The 12,011-nt window shown below is 47.4% G+C and overlaps 1 protein-coding gene across 1 annotated transcript in view; it reads left to right on the top strand.

Annotated features, from left to right (window-relative positions):
* Positions 1 to 11,807, top strand: part of RANBP10 (RAN binding protein 10) — a 34,011-nt gene extending 22,204 nt beyond the window's left edge. The window contains exons 6-12 of the mRNA XM_009580501.1: positions 2,465 to 2,573; positions 3,365 to 3,513; positions 5,615 to 5,810; positions 7,192 to 7,316; positions 8,217 to 8,362; positions 8,839 to 8,950; positions 11,123 to 11,807. Coding sequence (XP_009578796.1) covers positions 2,465 to 2,573; positions 3,365 to 3,513; positions 5,615 to 5,810; positions 7,192 to 7,316; positions 8,217 to 8,362; positions 8,839 to 8,950; positions 11,123 to 11,253 — 968 coding nt within the window. The 3' untranslated portion in view covers positions 11,254 to 11,807. The remainder of the gene's footprint in view (positions 1 to 2,464; positions 2,574 to 3,364; positions 3,514 to 5,614; positions 5,811 to 7,191; positions 7,317 to 8,216; positions 8,363 to 8,838; positions 8,951 to 11,122) is intronic.
* The last annotated feature ends 204 nt before the right edge of the window (positions 11,808 to 12,011 follow it).

Here is a 12,011-nt window from a genome sequence, read left to right as displayed (position 1 = left end):
CTGAAGAACCGCTCTATTCTTTCCTTTGCCTATCTGCTCTGAGAAATGACCTGCATGCCTGGCAGTGTTGAATATGCTAAGTTGCCTCATCAGCTTGGTTAATTTTCCTCAATCTTGTTGAAAATGAATAGCTGAATCTTGGAAGAGACCCCTCAGCTTTGGGTCCAGCAGTTTCACACATCAAGCTAATGATAATTAGTGGTAGTGCCAAATTGGTGGAGAAAGGAACTGGTTGCCTTGGGCTTTACCTGAACTGAGGTCACTGTGCACCAGAGATCCCTTTGGATTGGATTCTTCGATGCAGTCTGTTGCAGCAGCGGCAGGTTCATTAGCATGGTTACAGGGACCCAGACACATCAATCTGTTCTGACTACAGCTCCCAGAGTTAATGAGTCTTCCAGTCCCTTTGCCCGTTTTGTCGTCAGGTAAATTTTTTGCATACTAAGGGTTTTGCAGATTCGTAGTCAACATGTTTAGCTCACACTAGGTGAAGAATTTGTATTCTGTGTCTGTTTTGGTTACTGCTGTTTCCTCCAAAGTGGTTCATCTCTCAGTTGGTAAGGCTGTCAGTGCTTTTGGTTCCTGCAGAACGAGGCTTGCGGCTTTCCCCTGTTGCAAGGGGGAAACTTTTTTTTTCAGCTTTTCTATTCACAGGCTCAGACTGCAGAGTCACAGAACATTGGTGCGTTTTCTGCATTCTCCTGGCTGTTGAATACAGGTTGCGTCCCGTTCTGTGCATTTCCCTTCCCTTTGTGAACCGTTTCTCATGTGACTGTCATGTATCAGGAGCATCATGCCCTTTTGTAGCTCGCTCTCCATACATTACATACGCTTAGCCAGCATTCAGGTTCATTTGGGGACTCTGCTTAGTACCCAAAGTAGCTTGTGGTTGCTGCCTGTTAGTGCTGCTGGGCTTTGTGCTTTCCAGGTCATGCATTATGCAACCCTGACCCCAGCCAATGTTCTTGCTGGTGTGGTTTTAATTGGTAAAGCCTTATGGGAGGCACGCAAGAGAGTCGTGCAGTCTTGCTTGTCTGAGGACAGGTGACAAGGCAGGTGGAGCGAAGGAATATAGAGCTCTGAAGTTGGGGCTTAAATAAAAGGTGTGAGGAAAACACAGAGAGGAAAATATAAAAGGCAGCGACATCTGTGAGGGTTGCCAAACAAGGCAAAGAGGAGAGCTGTCAAAAGCAGCGAGACATGAAAACAGACATGCCAGTAAGTAGAAGAAACAGAGAGCGAAATGAAGGAGACTAGGAGACTGTGCAACACACGTTGATGTGTGAGCCACATCTTTCTTTTTAGCTTTCAGCTACGATAACAAGCAAATAGACTCTGAGAAGTGGGAGCCAAGACAAGTCATTGCAGATTGTTACTGGGAATTGCTAATGAGGATCAGCGGGCTGGGCTTTCAACTGCTCATGACTTGCAAAACTCAGCCTGTGGTTATTAGAGCTTGCAAAACACCTCACGGGTAATTCAAAACCTCCTCTCTGTTGTTTGTAAGGAGTCCTGGAAAAACAGAGAGGGAAGTGCAATGCATTTTTAGTTTTAAGTACATTTAGTTTCTAGTTTTAAGTACATTTGGTTTTTAGTTTTAAGTACACTTAGAAAAAAAATAAAATGTGAACCTCTATAGATCAGCAGCTTCTCTGAGTGTTCAGGGATGGGATCTGAAGTTAAGTCTTGCACTTGGGTCTTCTGACCCACTGAAGGAACATACGTGGGACATGAACACCCAGGATGATAGATGGCTTCTGCCTTGTGTCTTTGCACCTCCTAGAAGTGTACAACTTGTTGAGCTCTTTCTTAGCTTAGTCAATAGCTGATTCTTGGAGCTAGCTTACAGGTGCCACATCCTCATTGCAGGTCAGCTTACTTCTCTGGGAATACATTGAGGTGGGACTTGCAGGAACCCAGTTTTGTTGGTATCATTACTTTTACTTAGAGGTAGGGATGTTGGGGAAACACTACTGTGCTGTGGTTTAAGCTCACAGACCCTCTAAGAATACTCTGCTTATCTGATGCTCAGCCATACATACGCTTCGAAGCATGGACCGTCCAGAGGATGTAACGTGGGGGTGACCTAGGGGCTTCCCCTCTGAAATTGTCATTTCCCCAGCAACCTCCTTTCTCCCATCCAGCTGTCACGTCCTGCTTTCAGTTCCATTGCTGCATAGCTCTGTGTCTAAAGGACTAAAGTCCCGGACCACCCCACCCCAGCGCACCCACTTCATCTTTCAGATCCTTCAACTCTTGGTGTTTCTGAGGCTACTAACAGATTCTCCCTCATTTTCACAGGCTTTTCCTCATCCTAATCCATAATAAACAGAATGTAGTTCCCAGTTCTCCTTAGCCCTTGTGCAAGGTGGTAGTGGGGAGCTGTGTGGCATATGTGAGACAACTCTTCTGGCCGTTCTTGTTGGCCGGTCCTGTGTGTCAATAGGTCTCCTTTTGCTTTCAGGAATACAGAAGCTAGTATTAGCAGGCAGAGTGGGAGAGGCTATAGAAGCCACCCAGCAACTCTATCCTGGCCTCCTAGAACATAACCCCAACCTGCTCTTCATGTTAAAGTAAGTATGAATAGCTTTATACTCCCTAATGCTGAAATGTGTAGATGAAGGAGAGAAGAAAGAGGTTGTCCAGCCATCCAGTCTGGCTGTACACCTTGGTCTGAATCCAAACTGTTTGAGATCCCTTTGGCAGCAGGTGGGAGAGGATATGGGTTCAGTCCTTTGCACAGTGCTTGTAGCAATGTAGACAGAGCCCTTTGGTTGCTGCTCAGTACGGCTTTGCCTCTTGAGGTCAGGCAGAGGTGGGTCTTCCCAGCCTCCTAAGTTGTGTAAGGACAGTTCCCAGTAAAGCTAAATGGGGAGCTGTCCTCACTGTCACTGTGGATATTGCATTTGTTACCCTTCCTTGTCTATTTTCCATTGGCCACCAGTATTTCTTGGTTGTTGGAGTAGTGGAAGAACTATGATGTTCGGCAGATTTAGCATCTTCTCCGTGAAAAAAAAAAACAACCCACAATTCAGTTTTGGAGTAGCTGCAGAGGTGGTGGAGATGATAGCATGCTGTAAAGGAACAGTTTCTTCTTAGCACAATGGAAATAAACTTGCTTTTTGGGAGTGTCTCAACATGCATTCGCATCAAAGCTGCAGTTTCTGAACTCCTTCCTCCCATAGCATTATACGGCACTCGCAATACAAAGGTACCAGAAGTCCGAAATGTCTCTTTCAAAGGCAAGAAATTTCACTCCTATGCAGTTCCTAGGACTTCTCCACTCAGTGACGAAGGAAACCTCAATGCAGAGCATCCTGGCTGTCACGCACCCTTTTCTCCTTCTTCCCTCCTATGAAATCAGGTGTCGGCAGTTTGTGGAGATGGTGAATGGGACAGACAGTGAAGTACGTTGTTTCAGTGCCCGCAGCCCCAGATCCCAGGACAGTTACCCCGGGTCCCCCAGCTTAAGTCCTAGACATGGATCAAGCAACTCACATGTTCATAGTACCGGTAAGCGCGTTTTTCGTATCTCCTGGTGAGAAGAGCAAATGTTAAAGGTCGACTGCTGTTCATTACCTGCTGCTTTCTGTACATTATTCTATGAAATGCTCCTTTCCTTTCTGATACCCAGCTGAGAGGACATACTGTTGTTGTGGGTGTCTCTATACTGTTACAAAATTGGTTTTGCATTAGTTATTTTCCACAGAAAATTGTCTGCAGAGCAGATTTTTTTCAGAATAAAGAAACTTTTGAAGGTGGCCTTCTAGTGCAGCCACTAGTGACTCAGTGTTTCACTGACCGAGCTGTAAGAGGAGGTCAGGAAGCCTGTTTCCTGTACCTTGGAGTCTGCGAAAGAACTGCTTTCCAGTAAAGACTGAGCAGAAGATACGCTGTTCTGGCCAACCGAGCGAAAGGTTAGGGGGATGCCTTGAATGAAAGCTTCTCCTTCTCCCATGGACTCTACCTTGCAAGCTCTAAACATGTGAGAAGGGAACGGTTCTGTACCTGCAAAACCCATCTCTGAAGCATCAACTCTTTGCAGTTGGGGAAATGAAACTTTAGGATTTGAAGTGGAAAGAACAAAACAAACCAGGACACCCAAGCTGTCTTCCCTAGGTAATTACTGACTACGGCTTTGAAGATGGAGTGGGCCAGGGAGTATGACCTGCAGAGCCCCTGAAAACAGTCTGAGCTGCTTCACTGAGCCTTGAGCTGCTCACAGCCATCTGAGTGTATTTTGTTTCGGTATTCCCGCTGCTGCATGTGACAAACTGTGGACAGGCAAACATTTAAGGGAAAGGAAGACAATTACTTGAATGCCTCCAAGCTGTTGCTTGCCTTCCCGAGCCAGTATCTTTGATTTCCCATATTGTGTTGTGAGAAACCCTGGGTATGTTTCTCTGACTAGATAGTCAGAATGATCCCATCACTCCATAAAAGTCCTGTTTTCAACCAGGAGATGCCTACATAAAAAAAACCTGCAACGCAAGGCAGCATTCGTATATATTTGCCTTCGTACACAGAACACCACCTTCCACAGTTCTCTCGGTCAGACCTTAGCACTTTCAAAATAGTGATAATTTCATCAGTCATGTTTCAAAGATTAAGCAGAACTGTTGTGCAGAGTCTACTGCGTCTTTGTCATTAAAATGCACAAAATGGCCTTTTGTTTGAATCTTTGTGTTGTTGTGATAAAAATATAAATAAATTCCCTAGCTATAAATATAATTGTGGGATCAGCTGATGAATTTGGATATATCACCATCACTTCTGGAGGAACAGCCATGCCAGGCCACATCATCTAGTCAAGATCCCGTGGTCAATATTGGTTGCCAAGGAAGAAGGCAAGCCCATAGTGAGCTTTTTCCAAAATATTATTTGAGCACCTAATGATTTGCAGTTGTCTTGGTATTAAATAGCCCCTGTAAGTTTAGCCAGTAATTTTTGAATCCATATAAAACTTGTGGTAATGACCAAAGGTTTGTGTCCTGTGTCAGCAAGTTTAGCTTGATAGGCACCTTTTGTGAGGGAGGGGATGAGATTTCAAGCCTGATTCTTCTTTCAGTGACGTCTCTTCTCCTTAGCTTGTGATTTTTATGAGGATTGTTGTTATTTGCTGAGTGTTGTGTGAATTAAGTATATCCCTAATGTAAGATAGGCTGTGGAAAGCCTGGGATGTTCTGCTTGCAAAGAGTTCTCCTTGTGGGCCAGTTTTCACCTGTGCTTTCATAGTTTTCCTGGATAGAGGATTTATGAGAAATGTTTGGGTTTGTGAGAAGAGAGTTTATAAATTTCTTTACAAACCATCCATGCTTCATATTTCACAAATAATTTCTGCGCTATGTGATGCTCTGCCGATCTCTTATTTGCAGCCCATTTTTGGAACTTCCTTAAGCTCAAATGTTGCTGGTGAGCAGTGGGCTTCCTTCCATATTCATTTGTGTTTTCTCTAAACCCTATTGAATTTAAGAATGATGAATAATAATTTGACATCTGCAGTATTATTTTGCTTTCTTCCTTTGGGGTCTGCTTCTCTTGCTAAATTGTTGACTTCACAATAGAGCAATATTGTCAGTCTGGTCTCATTTTTTCCTTTCTTCGTGACTTTCAGGAGCAGATAGTCCAACCTGTAGCAATGGAGTCATGTCCACAAAAAGCAAACAGAGTCACAGTAAATACCCAACACTGAGTTCATCATCTTCATCTTCCTCCTCCTCCTCCCCCTCATCTGTGAACTACTCTGAGTCCAATTCTACAGATTCTACCAAATCTCAGCAGCACAGTAGTACGAGTAACCAAGAAACCAGGTATTTTTTTTTCCTTTGTAGATGCCTGAGGAGGGTGAGATGGTGGGAGAGGCTCAGTCTGCTTTCTGAGGAGCCAGAAGGACATCTGTCCTGCTCTTTTGGACAAAGAGTAACTCTTTGTATCTACAAGGTCACTACAATTCCCAGCAGACACAAGCCTGTTCCAGTTCCCCTGCTCTGGCTCAGGCTTGGGGACTCATCTCGTAAGGAATGTTATGATGCTCTTGTTTCAAGCTCCAAGCTGTCCCATTACAGTGATGCCATCAGAGCCCAACGTGATAGTTTGCGTAGAAGCTCTCCCACTGAGCTGTTTCTGCTGCCTCAGCCAGTCGATTACTGCTGCTAAGAAGCTTGCCTGCCTTTTAGTGGGTGAGGCAGCAGCTCAAGTGATTGCTGGGTTGGTGCATTCCCCTCTTGAGTAATTTACTTGGGCTACCTCTACCTGTTGCCCAGTTCCTTCCACACAAGTCTCTGAATCAGCAGTAATTTGTTTCGTGCTTGTGACAGCAAGTCAGACCTTTAGAAAGCCTCCCTTCTCCAAGAAGCCATAGGCGGTCCAGGAGAGGGGGATAGTTACTGCTGCATTTACTGGAGCGTGGAGCACATTGAGCCGTGGTGAGAACTGAGCTCACTTTCCAGGTGGTGTTGCAGGGCTGTCTGAGGCCCTGCTGGAGCAGAGGATATCCTTGTGATTAGTAGCATCTCTTGCTAATTGCAGCTGGCATTCATCCTCTGCGTACTGTGCTGAGCACAGTTTGCAGGACAGTTTGTAGTCTCTATCATGACCTCTTGAGAGCCACCCAGCACGTAACTGAGTGAGAAACACTTGTTCAGACTCAATTTACCAGAATCATTTGATAACGCTGGATTTATTATTCTTTTTTTTTAAATATAGAGCCCAAGTCCCAGCAAGATTTTCTCATCATTTCAGTTAATCAGCAGTTAATCAGCAATCTCATTTAGGCTGCTGTCTTGAACATTTAAGCATAGAGCCCTTGTGTGTTCTGCACTGCACTTTTTGCAAGGGTTGATGACTTACCACAGCCAAGATTTCTCTCCTGTTTAGTATGTTAGTATGTTATCTGTTGTCTGGCTGCTGTTCACTGTCCCAGAGATGACTGCTTCCTGAAGGGAAGATGATAAGCGCTCTGCACCTGTAATTATGACAGGCACTTTTGGAATAGAAACCTGTTTCATAAATTGTCTTCAGAAGCCTGCAACAATTTTTGCTACACTGAATTAGACCATCTGGCTCCCTGTAGTCTAACTGGCACCTTTCCTGGTTTACTAGCCATTGCTGGGCATCGTTTGGCATCTGAGCTCTTCATTTCTTCCCTTTCTAATTTAGACATCTGACCTTTCTTTCCTCCTTTCACCTCAGTGACAGCGAGATGGAAATGGAGGCTGAGCATTACCCCAATGGAGTCCTGGAAAATTCATCCACCAGGATAATGAATGGCACCTACAAACACGAAGAGATCCTGCAGACGGATGAATCCAGCATGGGTAGGGCCTCAGAGGCAGGAGGGGTAAAGGGAAATAGGAAGAGCTGGTATTGAGAGTTAAAATTGTGATTGGATTGTGGGGAAAAAACATGTACTTTGGGTTTCTTTCCCCACCCTGGTGAATGAAGTTCTCAAGATGCCTGTTTCACAGGAAAATTAATCTGTCCTGGAGCTAAAACTAGGTCTGGCTTTTCATAGTCTCGCAGCAGTGCTGGCGATTTTTTGGAGCAGGGAAAGCAATAGGAGTCAAAGGTTTGTTCAGCGCTGATCATGAATTCCAGCTCAGAGCAGTCCTGGCACTTCTTCCAGCTGAGGAACTGAACCGAGCTGCGAAAGGCTGGCTGATGCCCAGCCGCCAAGTGTCCTCAGCACAGTGTGGTCAGCTACAACTGTCTTGTTTGTGGGTGCTTTAGCCAGGAGGGAGAGGAAGAATTAGCTACACTACCTCTGAAACTGGGGGTTTCTCCAGTTATAATGGGTCTTGTGGCCACCTAATACTGGGAAGTTGGTGGTGTTGGCATCTCTGACTGAAAGTTTTCCGAGTCCAGGATTTGTTGGACCAGGGGTTTCCGTGTTGTGTACACTGTACCACACGCATGAAAGGGTAACACAGCTGGAGTTGCAAGCTTCCGTGATTTTATCAGGCTGCTTGATTTGTAGGTAGTCCTCAGGCATTAAACGAACTGAGCTCAAGTTTTCCCTGTACCTAACAGGAGCTATGAAAAAACCAGTACTGGCTGTTGTAGTGCAGTGATCAGAAAAAGCTTCTCCTGGGATAAGCTTAGAGCAGGGACCAGCTACCTGCTCCAGAAGGGGAAGGAGTTTATGGGTAGCATGACACAGAGTGGGCAATGGTGGGGAATGAGAGACGATTGTTACTTCTCCACTGCCTTTCCTCTAGAAGACAGCTGCCCCCAGAGGCAGCTCTGTGGAGGGAACCATGCTGCCACGGAGCGAATGATCCAGTTTGGAAGGGAGCTGCAGATGCTGAGCGAGCAGCTTTGCAGAGAATACGGGAAGAACACAATGCACAAAAAGATGCTTCAGGTAAGCCTGGGCCTTGTGCTGCATCGCAGCAGTTCTCTGGGCCAGGACTGGGGATGTGGGTTCTCTTGCAGAGCTCTGGGTGGCCCCCACTTCTGCACCTGGTGAGGAAGAGGGGGCCTGCATGGGGATCAGAGGTCGAAACTCGGTGAACATAGAGCATCTAGACCCAGTTCTCGGCACAGGAGAGACACGTACAGCTCCTGCCTGCCTTCGCTCTTCTTCTCTCCAGGTGACACTCTACCTGCCTTCCCGTGCTGGCTCCCCTGCCAGGTGGAGGGGCACCCTCTTTAATCCACTATCTTGATGGCCCAGTGTGGTCCCTTGCTGCCAAGAAGAAAAGGGCCATTTCTTTTCAGGAGGTAGGCACCTGTCACCTTGGCGATGGCAGGAGGTGCCCCGGCTGACGAACTTGGCGGTTTTCCTGTGTGTTTGCAGCCATGCATGACCTTACTGTGCCTTTCTGTTCTCTCACACAGGACGCATTTAGCTTGTTAGCCTACTCAGACCCTTGGAACTGCCCCGTTGGTCAACAGCTGGACCCGATCCAGAGGGAACCTGTGTGTGCTGCTCTTAATAGTGCTATATTGGGTAAGGCCCAGTTCCTATGTGAGCGCTACCGACTGGACATACCTGCTCTCCAGGGCTGTCCTGTGGCGGGCAAGCCTGTGAGTGTTAGGAAAAGTTCAGAAACACTTGTGTTTAGCTTTTGCCTCTTTCTGTTGCTGGGGACTGACAGGGCAGTGATGCAGGAAGGGAGGCAGGAGGGAAGCCTGCAGAGAATGGATCCTCCTGATCTGATCTTTTGGCTCCCTTCCTTGGGTCTTCCTCAATGTTGCTTCCAAGGATGCTCCTCGGGATTTTCTTCCTCTGCTTACTGAGGAAGCCAAGATGTCTTCGATGCCTTTCCTGCCCCTCTTCCTTCTTGCTCCGAACCCACCTGAATCAATTCACTGGCATCAGCAGGACTCTTTTCCACGCTATTTGGTTTGGCAGAGTTTTGTCCTGGCATCATCCTGCTTTCTGGTAGGGAATGCAGTTGCCCTGTTGCAGCAGCTCATAAGTGAAGCCAGTTTCCATAGTGTTGGCTCTAAAGCAGAGGGGGGCCATAAATCCAGTTACCTTTGAGCTCATGTTGGACATGCAGAGTTAAATGGGTGTGTCTTCCCTTCGAGCATTGCCTCTGCATGTTCCCATCGTGTGCTATGCCTGCTAGAGCCCAGAGAGCCTGGCTGCCTGCAGTCCAGTGTTGAAATGAGGGCTGTGGTAATGGTCCAGCCCTGTTGCACTTTCCCTTCTGGTCGTAACTGTGCTGAGAGGACCCTGCTCTGTGCAGAGATCTGGTTATAGGTTGGTTTTCTTCAGCTAGCAAGACAGCTCCCCTTTTTCTGATGAGCTTTGCTCTTTGTGTCAGCAGGATGAGTCATGGTTGGATCGAGGTATGAGGAGTCTCTTGCCCTCCTCTGAGTCCTCAGAGCTGAATGTTTATGCCTGCTCTTCCATTTTCCTTAAACAAGCATGTTCCTTGGCCCAGCAGCTTGTTGTCATTTACTCTTCTGTCTTGAACCTGGTGTAGTAAATGCAGTAGCTTTCCCTGATGGAAGTCTTGCGCTTGCAATCAGTGAGTTGCCATGTCATTGCTGACCCTCCTGACATCTTCAGCTACAGAAAATCCCATGGTGGAGAAATGGGTATGGTGATAAAGAGATTATGGCCTGCCACTGGTCTGCAAGAAAGGGATTGTTTCATTCGAGGCAGGGCCCTTGATCCTGTCACCAGACCCTGCACATGCTGTGTCATTGCTCAGGTAACTTCACAGGACACTCCCCAGTCTGGGTTAGCTCAGTCCATCCACGGCCGGCCAAACGCTGTCCGCTGGACAGCTTCTCTGTCTCGGAAACCCATGCTTGACTGCTGTGCACAGTGTAGCTCACTGTGCCCAGACCTATTTCCTAGTGGATCTGTGCACCTCACGTTGAGGGTGCCAGAAGGAGATTTAGAGATTGTCTTCTGGGGGAAGGAGCAGCTTGATGGACAAACCCGTGAGAGCTCCTGTTCTGTCTGAGTAAAGGAACAGAAATGATATGGTTTGGGAAGGAGAGTCCCTTCCCCTGACAGTCAGCGTGGGCAGGTGTCCAGCAGGGTGGCTCAGTTCAGCCGTTGTTTGTCCAGTGCTTGAGGGGTGTCACCAGGGAGACGTGAAGGATGGTGTCTGGACATGCTTTGTCACACAGGTCACAAGACACTTTGTCTAGCTCAGCTGAGGACTCCCTTTTGCATACATAGCAAACATGAAGTTGAAAAGAAGCAGTGACCAGTGAGTGAGTTTGTCTAGAGCTTTGGACTACTGTGTAGACTTGCACAAGTGGGAGAGATGGAGAGGTTGCCTCTCACGTGGTGCCAATTTCTCCTGCCTTTCCTTATTTTCCCATGCTTTGATCTCTCATGTTTTGAGGGTTTTCTGGCAGACACTGAGGCAGCAGAGGCTTCGCTGCCTTTTTCTTGCTCTGGCCACCACAGCAGCACTTTCTCAAAGGCCCTGCTGAGCTGTGGCCCCATGGGGACATGTCATGGGTGGTGGGGTGTGCGGAGGAGCAGCGGTGCAGAGCCAGCATTACTCAGGAGTAGCTTCCTATGAGAGCCAGCGCCTTCTGCCGGGGATGCTGGGCTTGGTGCCTGGGACTGAGAGGGACCCAAGTGCAGGTAAGCCGGCACGCAGCCAGGACGCCTCTACTAAACAGATTTCTTTTTTTGCCCCCACAGAATCTCAGAACCTGCCAAAGCAGCCCCCGCTGATGCTTGCCCTGGGCCAGGCCTCGGAGTGTTTGCGGCTCATGGCTCGCGTTGGCTTGGGCTCCTGCTCCTTTGCCAGAGTAGACGACTATTTGCACTAGCCACCAGAGCAAGATGGAGTTGACATCGTTGAGTGCTGCCCTTCACCCTCCGTTGCTGCCACTCTACACCACCACCTCGTTCGATAGCCTGACCTCCCTGCCACCAACACCCCCTCTAGCACACACACACACTGCCTGTGAAAGGATTGAGTGAGTCCCTCACTGTGTGGCTATTCCTGACCCCAGGAACGATTGGCAGATCTTACCTGTCTCCCTGCCATTGCTGCGGCTCCAGCGGCACTCAGTATTTCGCTGGTTATTCTAATGTAGCGCCTTCCGATGTAGGGATTTCTCTTTATTTTGATTTGAGTTGTTTCTCATGGATCCACCAGTATTTTATCTGGAGAGTTTTGCTGAGCTGGTTTCTGCTGATTTACTGAGGAAGCTCATCAAGTTGGTCACAACTTGTTCTTTTCTTCCCTTCTCCCTCCATCGTGCACATACAGCATCATCTTCTGTGCTAGTTATCTGAACTCTTCTTGCAGTGGCAGTTCAGAGGGATTTTTTTTATTTTATTTGAATCCTGTTTATTAAAAAGGTCTCTTCCACCTCCACAAAGTCATTGATGTATTTATTGCCCACAGACTCGGTCCCAGCCATGCACATCATACAACCCCGCAGGAGACCTGGTGAGGTAGATCCTGTCAGGCACTAATGATGGGAGTTGGAGGAGCTTGGTCCTTCGTGGTGCATGCCTCTCTAAGCTCTCAAACGCTTGTCTTTGTGAGTTGGAAGAGTAGAAGACTTGACATTGCCTA

The sequence above is a fragment of the Fulmarus glacialis genome, unplaced genomic scaffold (assembly GCF_000690835.1).
Source record: "Fulmarus glacialis isolate BGI_N327 unplaced genomic scaffold, ASM69083v1 scaffold2346, whole genome shotgun sequence".
Lineage (NCBI taxonomy): Eukaryota > Metazoa > Chordata > Aves > Procellariiformes > Procellariidae > Fulmarus > Fulmarus glacialis.
The sequence above is the reverse complement of the archived record's forward strand: the minus strand, read 5'-3'. Positions and strand labels throughout refer to the sequence as shown.